Below are 16,659 nucleotides of genomic sequence, written 5' to 3' on the forward strand. Positions count from 1 at the left end.
ACAGTCTGGCATGTACTGGGGCACAGTCTGGCATGTAATGGGGCACAGTCTGGCATGTAATGGGGCACAGTCTGGCATGTAGTGACACAGTCTGGCATGTAGTGACACAGTCTGGCATGTAGTGACACAGTCTGGCATGGTATGGTGGCACCGTGAGGCGAGGCATGACTAGTAGGAAGGGGGTAGTCTTATACGATGAGTATATCCCAAAACCAACATTTTGGCTGGAAAATTAGGGGGTCGTCTTATACGCCCAGTCGTCTTATACGCCGGCAAATACGGTAATTATATTTGTGCTAAGATCACTGTAAAACATTCAGTCACTATTAAAGATATCAGAAATTAAATATTATGTGAGGAAGTGGAAATCGCACAACATAATTTAGAATTTGGCAAGTGATGTTTTATTAAAGAACTTTTTTGCTGCTCTTTGCAGGGTTGAGTGTCTACGCAAGGGGCAGCCATGGACAAAGGAGGTAACATTCAGCTGGAGATCCCAGAGTTCAGCAACTCTGTCTTGAGTCACCTCAACCAGCTGCGGATGCAAGGCCGCCTGTGTGACATTGTGGTCAATGTGCAGGGCCAGTCCTTTCGGGCACACAAAGTGGTGCTAGCTGCAAGTTCACCTTATTTTCGAGATCACATGTCCCTGAACGAGATGAGCGCGGTGTCTTTATCAGTTATCAAAAATCCGGGGGTCTTCGAACAGCTTCTCTCCTTCTGCTATACAGGGCGTATTTGCCTGCAGCTTGCTGACATCATAAGCTATCTGACCGCCGCCAGCTTTTTGCAAATGCAGCATATTATCGATAAGTGCACACAGATCCTCGAAGGCATCCACTTAAAGATCAGTTCACCAGAATCAGAGGAAGAACTAAGTCAAACCAGGCCTAAACATCAAGAGAGGGTGCAAGATTCCCACCGTGTCACCCAGAGTTTGACTAGATCCTTGAGTCCACGGCACAGCACTCCAAGGTCCTCAGGGAACCGGAGGGGCCAGGTAAGCACTGTACTAGACATTAGAGAGCTGAGCCCAGCTGAGGAGTCCACAAGTCCTCAGATGGTGGAGCAGGGATCAGACGTGGAGAGCAGGGAGCCCATTCTTCGAATTAACAGAGCAGGACAATGGTATGTGGAAACAGGGTCAGCAGATCGAGGAGAACGGAGCGATGATGATGTCAGGGTGATGGGGGCCCTTCGTATCAAGACGGAGAATTTGGATGAGTGGTTGGGTCCAGAGAACCAGCCATCGGGCGAGGATGGAAGCAGTGCAGAGGAAGTGACTGCAATGGTCATCGATACGACAGGGCACAGCGCTGCTGGACAGGAGAGCTTCAGCTTGGCGTCCTCTGGTTCCAAAGTATCCAGGCCAACCAGCAGTGAAATAGACAGGTAAGTGGTCAGTTCACCTCCAAGCACTAAAGATTTTGTAGGCGAATATCTACTGTAAGATCCAGGAACAGAAGGGGAAGGGATCCCCGCTCCAGGTGGATGTGTGTAAATGGTGCTTTCCTCAAGGTGGAAGCAGCAGGTGCAGGCTAAGCATATAGCAATTAAAAGAGGGAAGGTCTGGACAGCCGCGCTCCGATAAAAACGCCTTTAGTGTGAAAAATAACCAAAGTACAAACCACAGCAAGGGTACAGGATTAAAAACTGACGCGTTTCACACTCTCAACAGTGCTTGGCGCTGTTGAGAGTGTGAAACGCGTCAGTTTTTTTATCCTGTACCCTGCTGTGGTTTGAACTTTTGTTATTTTTCACACTAAAGGCGTTTTTATTGGAGTGCGGCTGTCCAGACCTTCCCTCTTCTAATTGCAAATATCTGCTGTGTTTGTATAGCTAGCAGTGGTTAGTCACATTCAGCTGAACCTGTTCTTTAATGTTAAATACATTTAAGAGCTGAAATAAATATTGGGTGGTTTTGGATTCCCCCTATTAATTAGAAATGTGTTAGACTAGCTAACTATAGGAATAGACAAGTTATCAAAGCTCCGATAACGTTAATGATGATGGTACACTAACAAGGTTAAACACACTGCTTAACCGGTTAAGCCCCGAACCTTTAGGCAGCTAAATGCCCAAGCCAGGTTTTAGGATTCGGCACTGCTTCGCTTTAACAGACAATTGCGCGGTCGTGCGATGTGGCTCCCAAACAAAATTGGCGTCCTTTTTTCCCCACAAATAGAGCTTTCTTTTGGTGGTATTTGATCACCTCTGCGATTTTTATTTTTTGCGCTATAAACAAAAATAGAGCGACAATTTTGAAAAAAATTCAATATTTTTTACTTTTTGCTGTAATAAATATCCCCCAAAAACATATATACAAATTATTTTTTTCCTTAGTTTAGGCCGATACGTATTCGTTTACCTATTTTTGGTAAAAGAAATCGCAATAAGCGTTTATCGATTGGTTTGCGCAAAATTTATAGCGTTTACAAAATAGGGGATAGTTTTATTGCATTTTTATTATTATTTTTTTTTACTACTAATGGCGGCGATCAGCGATTTTTTTCGTGACTGCGACATTATGGCGGACACTTCGGACAATTTTGACACATTTTTGGGACCATTGTCATTTTCACAGCAAAAAATGCATTTAAATTGCATTGTTTATTGTGAAAATGACAGTTGCAGTTTGGGAGTTAAACACAGGGGGCGCTGTAACATTTAGGGTTCACTTTGTGTGCGTTTACAACTGTAGGGGGGTGTGGCTGTAGGACTGACGTCATCGATCGAGTCTCCCTTATATAAGGGATCACTCGATCGATACGCTGCCACAGTGAAGCACGGGGAAGCCGTGTTTACATACGGCTCTCCCCGTTCTTCAGCTCCGGGGAGCGATCGCGACGGAGCGGCTATAAATGAATAGCCGTGCCGTCGTCCCGGATCGCTCCCCGCGGGAACCCGACCGCCGCATGTAGCGGGGGGTCCCGATCGGACCCCCGACCCACGTCTAGGCAGGCACGTACAGGTACGTTGATGTGCCTGTCCGTGCCATTCTGCCGACGTATATCTACATGAGGCGGTCGGGAAGTGGTTAAATGTGGTGGCTGCATTTCTTTTCTTTTTTAGGCTTTTTTTCCCTTTATTTTCACCTGGCGATCCTGTCAGTAAAGGCCTGTACACATGATCGGACTTTTCGACAGGAATTGTGTGATGGTGAGATGTTGTCGAATAATCCGACCATTTGTATACTCCATCGGACAATTGTCGGAATTTCCTGTGTTTCTGCAAAGCAGGGACAAAAAACACATCTCCCCCTAGTAAAAACACCTCCCACAGTTTAGTAAAACACTAGCTTGGCACACAGTTAACCCTTTAAATACCAATGGTGTTAACTCCCTCCCAGCCAGTGTCATTAGTACAGTGACAGTGCATATTTGTATCACTAATCGCTGTAATAGTGTCACCGGTCTCTAAAAAGTGTCAGCTAGTGTCCAAATGTCCATCGCAATATAGCAGTCCCGCTATAATTCAATGATTGCCATCATTGCTAGTTAAAAAATCCCATAGTTTGTAGACGCGATAATGTTTGCGCAAACCAATCAATATACGCTTATTGGGATTTTTTTACCAAAAGTATGTAGCAGAATACATATTGACCTAAATTTATGAAGAGATTGGATTTTTTACAATTTGTATTTGATATGGTTTATAGCAGAAAGTAAAATAAATAAATATATATATATATATAATATTTATTTTTTACTGTCCGTCTTTTTTTGTTTATAGTGCAAAAAAAAAAACGCAGAGGTAATCAAATACCAGAAAAAGCTCTATTTGTGAGGATAAAAGGACATCATTTGGGTACAGCGTCATGACATGACCGCGCAATTGTCAGTTAAAGTAACGGCAATGCTTTGTCGCCAAAAAAGTGGTTAAAAAGATTTAGCAAATAAAATAAAAAAATTATAACGGACAGTACTTAACTACAATAGGCTTAGCCAGTTCCTAATTCGAACATTTTTTTTTTCTACTTCATAATCTGGGCTCATTGGGGGTGTTTCTTTCAATACAGTCCTATATTGGATGATCATTACAGAATGTTTTCTCCTGTGTATCGCAGTGTAGGGCATGTGTGTTTATATTTGTAAGGAGATGTTTTAGGTATGTTTAAGTAGAATGCTTCCACATGGCCTATCTATCTAACTGTTGGTTTCCCTTTTCCCCCAAGATTCAGCCCATCTGGCAGCGTGAGTGCCATGCCAGAGAGGCACAGAGCAAAGAGTGAGTCTCCTCGGCGGTTGGAGGAACCAAAGCAGCACAGCTCCCAGGTCAGTGATTGGCTAAAAATCATGCTAAAATCTCATTTTCTTATGTTTCAGATTTACGTTACGCCGGCGCACATATGGGAGCAAGTTCTTTGTGGATACCCTACAAGCCACTCAGATTTACGGCGGCATAGCGCATATGAGATGCGCTACACCCGCCTAAATATACGCCCGTTTTTGTGGATCTGGCCCCAAGACTTTACAATCACTTTTAACCAAATGTTCTGTTAGACTTTAATAACGCAGTGTAGGGAGCAGGTACTTAAAGGATGAGTTCACCTTTTAACAAACAATAATTAAATGCACATTTTTGTGCCGGTGAAAAAATGTGCCTTTAGTATTTTATGTTTCGGGAGCCTGTAAAGCGTTGCACCTCTATCAGCAGATCGCTGGTCCCATACAGGTCTCCTGCAGACTGTTAGTGTATCTGTTTGCTCGTAACTTGTATGGGCAAGCAGATACTCACTGACAAGGAGAATGGGTGAACTACCACAGCGCTCAACAGCTCTGTGGTAATTCATTAAAGAGGAACTGCAGTCTGCTCAGATAAATTGTAATAAAAACATCTTTGCCATTCTGAAGCTTCCCTGCAACCACTTTGCATATTATTTTATATATACAGTAAAACCTTGGATTGTGAGCATAATTCGTTCCATAAACATGCTTGTAATCCAAAGCACTTGTATATGAAAGCAAATTTCCCCATAAGAAATAATGGAAAACTCAAATGATTCGTTCCACAACCATTTATTCTTAGGTCCTTCAGTTTCTAGTCCATATAAAAAGATTATAGCAATGTGATAAGTTGTGTAATCATAAAATGTCCATCCACAAATGGAAGCCTCCAGAAGGGGATTAGAAGCAAAATCCAGCAGGAGCTCCAGAGTATAAAAGAGAAGAGAGGCGCCTCTAAGTGTAGAAATATGTTGCTAAATGTTGTACCTTCATTAAATGTAACCCTATTACTACACTTAGAGGCGCCTCTCTTCTTTTTGATACTCAGTTGTGACATGACGCTACTTGTATGTCAAGACATCGCTTGTATATCAAGTCAAAATGTATTAAAACAACCAAACCAAGTTACTCTCAAACCAAGGTTTTACTGTACTGTAATTCTGTACTTGCAAAATATGCCACAGAAATCTCCGTCCACTGAGTCTGGCTGCAACCATTTTAAATGTGGGCAGCTGAAGCTGCTGCATGTTCACTTCCTGGATTAAAGAGGAAGTAAACCCTCTCTTAAAAAAAACAAAAAACAACCCTGCAAGACAAAGGCATTATGAGCTAGTATGCATAGCCCCTGCAGCGGTCCTCGGACACCTCCTTCATCACCGCCATGATACCCGGAGTGACTTCCGGGTATCGCTGCTCTGGCGCTGTGACTGGCCGGAGCAGCGATGACGTCAATCCCACGCATGCATGCGGGAGCCACCACTGACGGCATGATGCCGTCAGTAGTGGCACGCTCAGTGCGCTTGTGTGCCGTTGTCTACGGTGTTGTTTTTTTTGGAAATATTTCCTTAACTGTGTAGGTTAAGGAGATATTTCTTGCACCTACAGGTAAGCCTTAATCTAGGCTTACCTGTAGGTCAAAGTGGTCACAATGGCACACCTCCTGCTCCGCAGCTCTCATTCGCCCTCTTATGACTCGTTTCCCCTCCCTTTCTGGCAAACTCTCACAGAGTAAGAGAGAGAGCTGTGCATGATGTCATAAGCCTTGGCTAAGACAAGAAACAGGAAGTGGGCTGCATAAGGTATTTACTGTCAGAAATAAATGTTTCTTTCTCGTACATCACGGGACACAGAGCAGCATATTCATTACTATGTGGGTTATATGGAGTACCTTCAGGTGATGGACACTGGCAATCTCAAACAGGAAGTGCCCCTCCCTATATAACCCCCTCCCATAGGAGGAGTACCTCAGTTTTTTCGCCAGTGTCTTAGGTGTTGGTCATGGAATAGCTTGTCTCCTACATCCTTGGGATCAAGGCAGGCTAACCGGATCTGTCCAAGGTGCCTCAGAGCCAAAGTGGACAGTACCCGGGCCCCAAACCGTGGGGTTTTGCCCATAATGCTTCTCTTTTTAGAGAGCTGGACCCTGGGCCCAGGACTTAGAACCTCTGCGGTACCTAAGGTAACCTGTTTGCCAGGGTGCTATATGGGCCCAGGACAGTGGGTTCCTTTTTAGGACCCCAGGGCCTGAAGGTCTAGTACGCCACCCACGGAGATGGGGGAAGATTGGACCGCTTGCTATGCAAAGTCCTGCGGCATGGAGCAGGTAAGAAAGGGGGGGCCTGCGGGACTTGGTTCGTCGGCAGGCTCTCTAGGGAGATCTTTGGGGGATGTGCCTGAGTATGCTCTTGCATTGGCAGTTTTGGGCCACTATGTCTATCAAAGAGACAGGATGGTCTGTGTATGGGCTCCCATGTGTGATCTTCCTAAAGATATGTGTTGCATTGTAAATTGTCTGCTGGGCGCTGGGTTGGGAAAGGAGCTGAGTGTTAGCTATGCTTTCCCAGGACTGGGGGGTCAGTGACTCACCTGAGGCCTTACCTGTCTGGGTGCCGTGCGGTGTCCTCCTCCAGCATGTCAGACGCTTCCGGCGTGGCCCCATCCTCCGCAACAGGGGCGCGCGCGCGGGCGCGCGCCCTGTAATATAGGCGCAGGGTGATGATTCGCGCCGTTGTGGAGAAAGAGGGGCGGGACATCCGGTCTCATAAAAGGAAGGGGCGGCCCTTCCTCTATGCTGTGTAGCTCAGTTGCTTGCTGAGCTTGAAGGAGGAGGACGCAGAGCGGTTGCAGTACGGCTGAGGGCACCCAGTGGCGCAAGGAAGTATTGCAGTTCTGGTGAACAGAACTAGCTGTGTGGTTACTAGCCTAAAAAATTCCTTATACAGCAGATGGATACTTGCAATTTTTTGAGGGAAGATAGCATGTTTTCATAAAAAAAAAAAAAAAAAAAAAAGGGTTTTTGAAAAAAAAAAAAAAAAAAATATATAGGAAACATACTGGTCTTCCCGTTTTGGTTTTTGGACGTTAATTGTTAATACCGTTCCCTAAAACCGTACTATTATTTTCTCCTAGCTACAACCATCAAGGGTTGTAAGCAGGGGTACCTCGGTATTGTACCATGGCTTCCAAGGGTTCAGGATCAGGGGGTACAAGAGAAAGGGGCCCCCCCTCAGATTCTGACGGTTCAGATCGGCCTATGCCGGTACTTTCCCCACAGGTTATTACACCATTGGGCACCTTGGTTAAGCCATTAGGGAGATCTGGTGCTGAGGCTACATCAGATCCACCCAACCCTGTGTTTATCACAGAGAGTATGCTAGCCGCCTCCTTGGAGGGGCTAGAGAAAAGATTGGCGGCTATGATAGCCAAATCTACACCGGGTAAAAAGCGGACTAGGTCTCCGTCGCCTGAGTGTGGACCCTCAGATGCTGAGGTTCTCTCCCCGGGGGGATTTGAGTTGCAGGAGGATCATTTGGACCGGGACCAAATTGGTTCAGAGGTTGAGGGTTCGGCTAATGAAGAGCCTTGCTCGGCCTCCCAAGCGGAAAGCTTCTGGGTTCATTCTCTGACAGACATGGTCCACTTGGCGTTTAATTTGCCTTTACCGGAACCTCAGGGTCCGGCCGTATCATCTTTAGGCTCTTTGAAAACGCCTCGCAGTAGCGCTGTTTTTCCAGTCCATCCTCTTTTAGAGGAAGTAATCTTCCAGGATTGGGCACGACCAGACAGAATCTTTTTACCACCTAAAAAAATTTCCGTCGTCTATCCTATGGAAGAAAAATTTGCCAAAAAGTGGACTCTCCCAGTGGTGGATGCCGCCATCTCCTGTGTAAATAAGTCCTTGACTTGCCCGGTAGAAAACATACAGGTGTTTAAAGAACCGGTTGATAAGCGTTTGGAGACGCTTTTAAAAGCATCCTTTACTACGGCGGGTGCAGTAATACAGCCAGCGGTGGCTGCTATTGGAGTTTGTCAGGCACTAACAGACCAGACAAGACAAATGCTTAAGGTTATTCCGGCCCAACAGGCGGAAGAATTATCTGATATTCCTAGAGCCATGTGCTTCGCGGTGGATGCTATAAGGGATTCCATCCAGCAAGCGTCTCGTCTGTCACTATTTTTAGTACATATGAGAAGGCTCTTATGGTTAAAGAACTGGGAGGCTGAGCCCCCATGCAAAAAGCTCCTGGCAGGGTTTCCCTTCCATGGAGAACGACTCTTCGGAGAAGATCTGGATAAATACATTCAGACTATTTCAAGTGGCAAAAGTACACTTCTACCAGTAAAAAAGAAGGTCCGGGGACCTGTGTTCAAACGGCAGCTTCCCCCTGCTCAAGGGCCCGCCAATTCCAGGCAGTATCGACGGCCTCCTGCGAGATCATACTTTAACAATAAGCCACCAGGACAAGCCTTTGGAGGCAAGAAGCAGTGGTATCGTAAACCAGCAAAGACAGCCCCTAAGTCTGCCTCATGAAGGGACGCCCCCACCCACGAAGGTGGGGGGAAGGCTGCGTCTTTTTTCAGAAATTTGGGAGACCGACATTCCCGACAAGTGGGTCCGGTCTTCCGTGGCCACAGGCTACAAATTAGAATTTCTAAAAATCCCTCCACCTCATTATCAGGAGTCGAGAGTGCCAGTCGAGCCGACAAAAAAGGCCGCCTTAATGGCGGCATTAAATCATTTGCTTTACCAAGGCGTGATAGTAGAGGTACCAGCCCAGGAACAGGGGCTAGGGTTCTACTCCAATCTGTTCATCATCCCAAAGCCCAACGGCGATGTCAGGCCAATCTTGGACTTAAAGGGATTAAATGCATACTTAAAAGTACGCTCGTTCCGGATGGAATCCGTGCGATCGGCAGCCGCCGCACTTCAGAAAGACGACTTTCTGGCCTCCATAGACATAAAGGATGCTTACCTTCATGTGCCAATTTTTCAGCCACATCAAAGGTTTCTACGCTTCACAGTGGCTCGGCGTCATTTTCAATTTGTGGCACTCCCTTTCGGGTTGGCTACGGCTCCTCGAGTATTCACCAAGGTCCTAGCTCCAATTCTAGCCAACCTAAGAATCCAGGGGATCATTGTCCTAGCATACCTGGACGACCTTCTAATCATAGATCATTCATCTCCTGGCCTGGAGCGAGCAGTAGCTCTCACGGTTCGATACCTAGAGAGGTTCGGTTGGGTCCTAAACCGAGAAAAATCAGCTTTCCAACCCACAAAGAGGTTGGAATATCTCGGCATGTCATTAGACACGGAACAACAAAGGGTGTTCCTGCCTCGAATAAAGGTCGAGGCTATCAAAGAATTGATACATCTGGTTCTAAGCAAGAGAGAACCAACGATTCGCCTATGCATGCGATTACTAGGCAAGCTAGTGGCCACCTTCGAAGCGGTGCCATACGCTCAAAGTCACACTCGTGTCCTGCAGGCAGCCATTCTGTCAGCATGGAGCAAGAGGCCACAGGCCTTGGAATTTCCGTTGCCACTCTCATCAAGAGTCCGGCAGAGTCTGTGTTGGTGGTTAGACCCTCAGAATCTACTGAAGGGAAAATATTTCAGCCCCGTGACATGGAAGATAGTGACCACAGATGCCAGCCTGAAGGGCTGGGGAGCGATCTTGGATGGGTGCACTCACCAAGGTACGTGGGCACAGGAGGAGAGTCAATTGCCCATCAATATCTTGGAGCTCAGAGCTGCTCGGCTAGCCCTCAGGGCTTGGACCTCCAAATTACAGGGGTTCCCGGTGAGGATACAGTCAGACAATGCCACGGCTGTGGCATATATAAATCACCAAGGGGGAACCAAGAGTCAAGCAGCTCAGAGAGAAGTGAGCTTAATTTTCCTATGGGCAGAGAATCATGTGCCCTGCATATCGGCAATATTCATTCCCGGGGTGGACAACCTGCAGGCGGACTTCTTGAGTCGTCAGACTCTGTCGCCAGGGGAATGGTCTCTGCATCCGCAAATATTTCAGATAATTTGCCAGAAGTGGGGAATGCCGGACGTGGATATCATGGCATCAAGGCTCAACAAGAAACTAGACAGGTTCATGTCCCGGACTCGGGACCCTATGGCCTGCGGGACCGATGCGTTAGTTTACCCTTGGCATCAGTTCAATCTTCTATATGCCTTCCCTCCGCTCCAGTTACTACCCCGCCTGTTGCGCAGGATCAGGGTGGAGCACAAGCCAGTCATTCTGATAGCTCCAGCATGGCCCAGAAGGGCATGGTACTCACTAATCCTAAAGATGTCAGTGGGAGACCCTTGGACGCTTCCTCTACGACCAGACCTACTTTCACAAGGCCCGATCCTCCACCCTGCATTACGGCGTCTAAATTTGACGGCCTGGCGGCTGAATCCCTGATTCTTAGGGGTAGAGGTCTATCTAGACAAGTAATCTCTACCCTGATTAAGGCTAGAAAGCCAGTCTCCAGAGTAATTTATTACAGGGTTTGGAGGGCCTATGTAGGCTGGTGCGAGTCCAAGAAATGGCTTTCCCGCAAATATACCATTGATAGAGTATTAAGTTTTCTCCAGCTAGGAGTGGATAAAGGATTGGCATTAAGCACAATCAAGGGACAGATTTCAGCTTTGTCAGTGTGGTTTCAGAGGCCGCTGGCCACCCACTCGCTGGTTAAGACCTTCATTCAGGGGGTCTTGCGTATTAATCCTCCGGTTAAGTCACCACTTTGTCCGTGGGACTTGAATCTTGTTCTGTCAACTCTACAGAAACAACCCTTTGAGCCGTTGGCTGAAGTTCCTTTGGTTTTACTAACAAGGAAGTTGGTATTTCTGGTCGCCATAGTTTCCGCCAGAAGAGTATCAGAGTTGGCAGCCTTATCTTGTAAGGAGCCATATCTTATTCTGCATAAGGACAAGGTGGTTCTCCGTCCTCATCCTTCCTTTTTACCAAAGGTTATATCCAGTTTTCACCTGAACCAGGATTTGGTATTACCATCCTTTTTTCCAAAGCCCACTTCCAGAAAGGAAGGGTTGCTGCATACCTTGGATATTGTCAGGGCCATGAAGGCCTATCTTAAAGCTACAGAGAAGATGCGGAAAACAGATGTGTTATTCATTTTGCCAGATGGGCCCAAGAAGGGGCAGGCAGCTGCAAAATCCACCATTTCGAGATGGATTAAACAGTTAATTATTCAGGCCTACGGCTTGAAGAGGTTGCCTCCTCCGTTGTCAGTAAAGGCCCATTCTACCAGGGCCATGGGCGCCTCCTGGGCAGCACACCATCAGATCTCTATGGCTCAAGTATGCAAGGCGGCAACCTGGTCTTCAGTCCACACGTTTACAAAATTTTACCAGGTGGATGTAAGAAGGAATACAGATACAGCCTTTGGGCAGGCAGTGCTGCGGGCTGCGATTTAAGACCCTCAGAATCGGGGGGCACCCTTGAGTTAAAATTTAAGTTTAAATTTAATTTTCTCAACTAAGTTGGATTTATTATTATTTGAGAGTATCTCTGAATTAAATCCTTGTGTCTTGGGAAGATTTCTCCCTCCCCTCAGTAAAGCATTGCTTTAGGACATCCCACATAGTAATGAATATGCTGCTCTGTGTCCCGTGATGTACGAGAAAGAAAAAGGGATTTTTAATACAGCTTACCTGTAAAATCCTTTTCTTGGAGTACATCACGGGACACAGAGCTCCCACCCCTCTTGTGGGGACCATTTTGGGAGGCATACTGCTTGCTACAAAACTGAGGTACTCCTCCTATGGGAGGGGGTTATATAGGGAGGGGCACTTCCTGTTTGAGATTGCCAGTGTCCATCACCTGAAGGTACTCCATATAACCCACATAGTAATGAATATGCTGCTCTGTGTCCCGTGATGTACTCCAAGAAAAGGATTTTACAGGTAAGCTGTATTAAAAATCCCTTTTTTACTATCCAAAGTTAAAACAACAAGGGCAGAAGATTTAATAAATGGAAAGTTGAAAAAATTACCGAAGTTCCATTTTAAGTCTTGTGCTAGTATGCAATGCACACTAGCACATTATGATATTGCCTTGCAGGGTGAAACTTTTTTTTTTACATTTTATTTAGACTTTACTACCGCTTTAAGCCAGCCATAGATGATATGATTTTCTTTCCTGCAATAATGGGTTACAGGAAAGAAAATCACAGGAATTTCCTATTAACACAGTCAGTGTTGATGGGGGAATTCCTCCCATGATGCTATTGTGTTCTCCCGCTGGGGGGACACAGAGAGCCATACCTGCTGGGAGAACACACAGGGACTATTGCTAGAGTCTATATCCACTGGCAATAATCACATGAAACATCCAACGGGTTGACTGTACCCAAGTCAATCGATCCATAAGTGGTTCAAATGTCAGCCAGTCCCTGCTGAGATTCGAACCGTTTATGGCTGGCTTTAGATTTGTATGTGCAACACTGATCGTTCATTAAGCTCAAATGTATTCACAGGGTCATGTTTGAAAAGTCCTTGCAAGTAATGTTTTGAACTTATGTTTTTTTTTAAATGAAGGGAGAAGAAACAGGAGTTATTGGGGTGAGTGGTTATGTAGAATATCTCCGTGAACAGGAGGTGTCGGAGCGATGGTTCCGCTATAACCCACGGCTAACCTGCATCTACTGCGCCAAATCTTTCAATCAAAAGGGCAGCCTAGACCGGCACATGCGGCTCCACATGGGAATCACTCCATTTGTGTGTCGGATGTGTGGGAAGAAGTATACCCGCAAGGATCAGCTGGAGTACCATATCCGCAAACATACAGGCAACAAGCCCTTCCACTGCCACGTGTGTGGGAAAAGTTTCCCTTTCCAGGCCATCCTCAATCAGCACTTTCGGAAGAACCACCCTGGCTGTATTCCTCTCGAGGGTCCTCACAGTATTTCTCCCGAGACCACCACTGTTGTCACTTCGCGAGGCCCAGCTGGTGAAGAATCGCCTCCTCACGAAGAGGCCGGCGCAGTAGGGCCCTCGGCAACCTCTGACATGACGTACGGCGGGGAAACGGCTCATGGTTCAGTGTCCACCACTGGGCCAGACTAAAAACACAAGAAAATATATATTACAGGAGGACACAAAGAGACTAATATCCTCCCCTTTTACCTCAACAGATTTTAACAATGTTTTCCTTCTCTTCTGCTCCTCTCCAAGTCAAGGTTGGGCTCTTAGAATGCCGAATCAGAGCAAATGGAATGATGGGAAGTTTGAGAATTTTATTGCCAAAATCCAGAAAAGTAACCATGTGTTAGCTTCCTATGTTCATCTTTTCTCTTGACTTCAAAAAGCAACAGCAACTGTATGAAGAAAAAGAGCTACTGTTTTTTCTTTTTTTTTTTTTTAAAGTGAATATATCCTTTTAATCTTTTTTCAAGTACACTTAGAATCTGATGAACCTCTGAGCATGTACAGTGAATCAGAAAGCTGTGCATTCAGTTACAATGCAAGGGGGTTCTCCGGGAGCTGCCATAGGCGTTGCAGAATCTTTGAAACTTTCTTTTGAAATGTTTTTTGATCTTGGCCTGCATAGAAGTTTGATGGTGCTGTCATAGGTGTGTTAATAGGGTGCTCAAAGATACTTCTGTAGCAGAGTCAGGGTTTCTTCCATACCTGTATGAAAGGTATATTTTAATTTTTTTTTTATTTGATTGAATGGGACGGCACTGCAATAAGTAACCTTTTAGACATCACAGTTGTTCCCGTCATTGGTCAAGCAGTGAAATAGGGGCATCTCTGAGGCTTATTGTGTGATTTATTATGGAGTTTTAGGTGGACTTGGCAGGGTTTGATCCCCTTTCTTGCTTCTTCTTTTTTTCTCAGATGCAGCAAGTCAAATCATCACAGAAAATCTTCCAGTCCTTTCTTGTTTCTTAGGCCTTGTACACACGGCCAGACATGTCCGATGAAAACGGTCCGCATGTCTGCTGGGATCATTTGGTCTGATGTGTGTACACACCATCAGACCAAATTCCCCACGGACAGAATACGCGGTGACGCGGCGGCGACGTGCGCGAACCCGGAAGTTCAATGCTTCCACGCATGCGTCGAATCACTTCGACGCCATGCGCGGGTTCTCGGGCCAGCGGACATGTCCGATGAGTCGTACTGACCATCGGACATGTCCGACGGACATGGTTCCAGCGGACAAGTTTCTTAGCATGCTAAGAAACTTTTGTCCGCTGGAAACCTGTCCGCTCGGCCAGGAATCAGGTCCGGTAGGCCCTACACACGGTCGGACATGTCTGCGGAAACTGGTCCACGGACCAGTTTCAGCAGACATGTTCAGTCGTGTGTACGAGGCCTCAAAGGTACACTCCTTTGAACCCTAAAAACAGACATGGGACTCTGCTGCGTGTGGCCCTTTTAACAACATTTTCATGGTTGGCAATATCCTTCTTTTCCCTAATGGCCTTGAATCTGGCCTGTACACACTATAAGCAAATTGGGCGAAAATTTTCGGAGGACAAACAATCGTACGATTTTATGAGGGCTCAACAAATTTTCTTTTTAATCTAGGAGATAGCTAAAAAAATTGGGAGCCAGTTTTTTTCCTTTGTATACATATGGTACGGGGGTGATGGACTGTCAGTGATAATATATATATATATATATATATATATATATATATATATATATATATATATATATATATATATATATATTGAGAGAGAGAGAGAGAGATATATATATATATATATATATATATATCCAGGTGACTTTCAGCCTCTGTCTGTGTGATATTCGGTAACATACAATGTATATCCCCAGTGGTGATGCTGTTGTGCTCTGTGTCTCTTTCTCGGGGTGTCGGTGGTGGCGATGGGCATGCCTTCCTCTCCACTCTCTCTGTCGCAGAGTAAAGCCACATATTCCGTAAAACACACAGCGTGGCACCGCTCTTTCAGCCACTCAAATCGCGACTCGTTCCCTAGCCAGTCAATGTGCATCCCCCTATAGAGATTGAAAGAGCAAAGCGGTGACAAACGGACGACCAATCTGTATGTGGCGCACAGATGACCCAAAGAAAATGTACGTCTGTGCCGCAGCCAACAGGAATCCCATGTGTGCACACACAGTAGCTAAATTGGTTCCTGGGACATCAGCAGTCCTAGTAACCAATGACAGCAAGTACGAGGGCGATAATTGAGAAACAAGCGGGCATGCGAAAGCTGGCATGTGGCTCCCAGCGGGGAAAGAAGGCAGAGAGAGCACACAGTGCAGCCACTGACAAAAGCCCAGGTGCCAGGACGCAATTTCTAGTCGCCATGGTGACCTAGCGCTTTGGATTTGTTGAGCCCTGGAAAATGTAGGCAAGTTTGTTTTTTGTGGTTCCAGCACTGCTTTCAATTTGAACCCACATATTGGAGCATGAGAGAGAGGATGCACAAAGTCAGAGTCATGTGACTAGAGACTGTGGTCCCAAGTAAACGCAGTGTGAAAATCATGCTCAATCTGGCCGCAAGCAAATCAGATTGATGATATATTAAAATGGCTTTTAGCATTAGAAATTTACACATTTTTATGTCAGAATGGAGTTGAGGCTAAAACTCCACCAACCCCCTAATGCCGCGTACACACGATCGGAAATTCCAACAAGAAAAGTTTGATGTGAGCTTTTGGTCGGAAATTCGGACCGTGTGTATGCTCCATCTGACTTTTTCTGAATTTCCGACAGCAAAAATTTGAGAGCTGGTTCTCAATTTTTCCGACAAGAAAAGTTCTTGTCGGAAATTCCACCGCTAGGTGGCGTTCCCGTCGAAAATCCACGTCTGTATGAAATTCCGACGCGCAAAAAAAACACGCATGCTCGTGAATCAATTTGACACATGCTCGGAACCATTGAACTTAATTTTTCTCAGCTCGTGGTAGTATTGTACGTCACCGCTTTCTTGACGGTTGGAACTTTGTGTGACCGTGTGTATGCAACACAAGTTTGAGCCAAAATTCCGTCGGGGATAAAAAATCCACGTTTTTCTTGTCGGAATTTCCGATCGTGTGTAAGGCTGTAGTACCACCCTATCGCCATGGTTATCACAGTTCTGGGTTTTTCTTCCTCCCAGGGTTCCCAGGTATTTTTTTTAACTCAGCAGGGTGATGAAACTTGCCGGAGTCCACCTAAAACAAAATAAATGATTTTAGGCCAAATTTTCCTTGAAGATGCCCCTGTACCGTACATACAGTATGTGCGTATTTCTTACAGAAAGGTTTTTTTTTTTTTCTTGGTGTTGTTTGCCAGCTGCCTGCTTTGTGAATTTCTAAGGAGAGAGTTGCTTGCGATAAGTTAGGATGCACTAAGCTAGCTCTCATACATACATCAGGAACACGAGATGGATCCTTGTATTATTCTCGTGTTTAAAGCCTGAATTCTTTTTTTTTTTATAATTGTTATTT

At 45.7% G+C, this 16,659-nt stretch overlaps 1 protein-coding gene across 1 annotated transcript in view; it reads left to right on the forward strand.

The window, feature by feature from the left end:
* Window positions 1-14,011, forward strand: part of ZBTB37 (zinc finger and BTB domain containing 37) — a 32,783-nt gene extending 18,772 nt beyond the window's left edge. Inside the window, exons 2-4 of the mRNA XM_040360382.1 lie at window positions 437-1,392; window positions 4,175-4,274; window positions 12,787-14,011. Coding sequence (XP_040216316.1) covers window positions 464-1,392; window positions 4,175-4,274; window positions 12,787-13,314 — 1,557 coding nt within the window. The 5' untranslated portion in view covers window positions 437-463 and the 3' untranslated portion in view covers window positions 13,315-14,011. The remainder of the gene's footprint in view (window positions 1-436; window positions 1,393-4,174; window positions 4,275-12,786) is intronic.
* The last annotated feature ends 2,648 nt before the right edge of the window (window positions 14,012-16,659 follow it).

The sequence above is a fragment of the Rana temporaria genome, chromosome 7, assembly GCF_905171775.1.
Source record: "Rana temporaria chromosome 7, aRanTem1.1, whole genome shotgun sequence".
Classification (NCBI taxonomy): domain Eukaryota; kingdom Metazoa; phylum Chordata; class Amphibia; order Anura; family Ranidae; genus Rana; species Rana temporaria.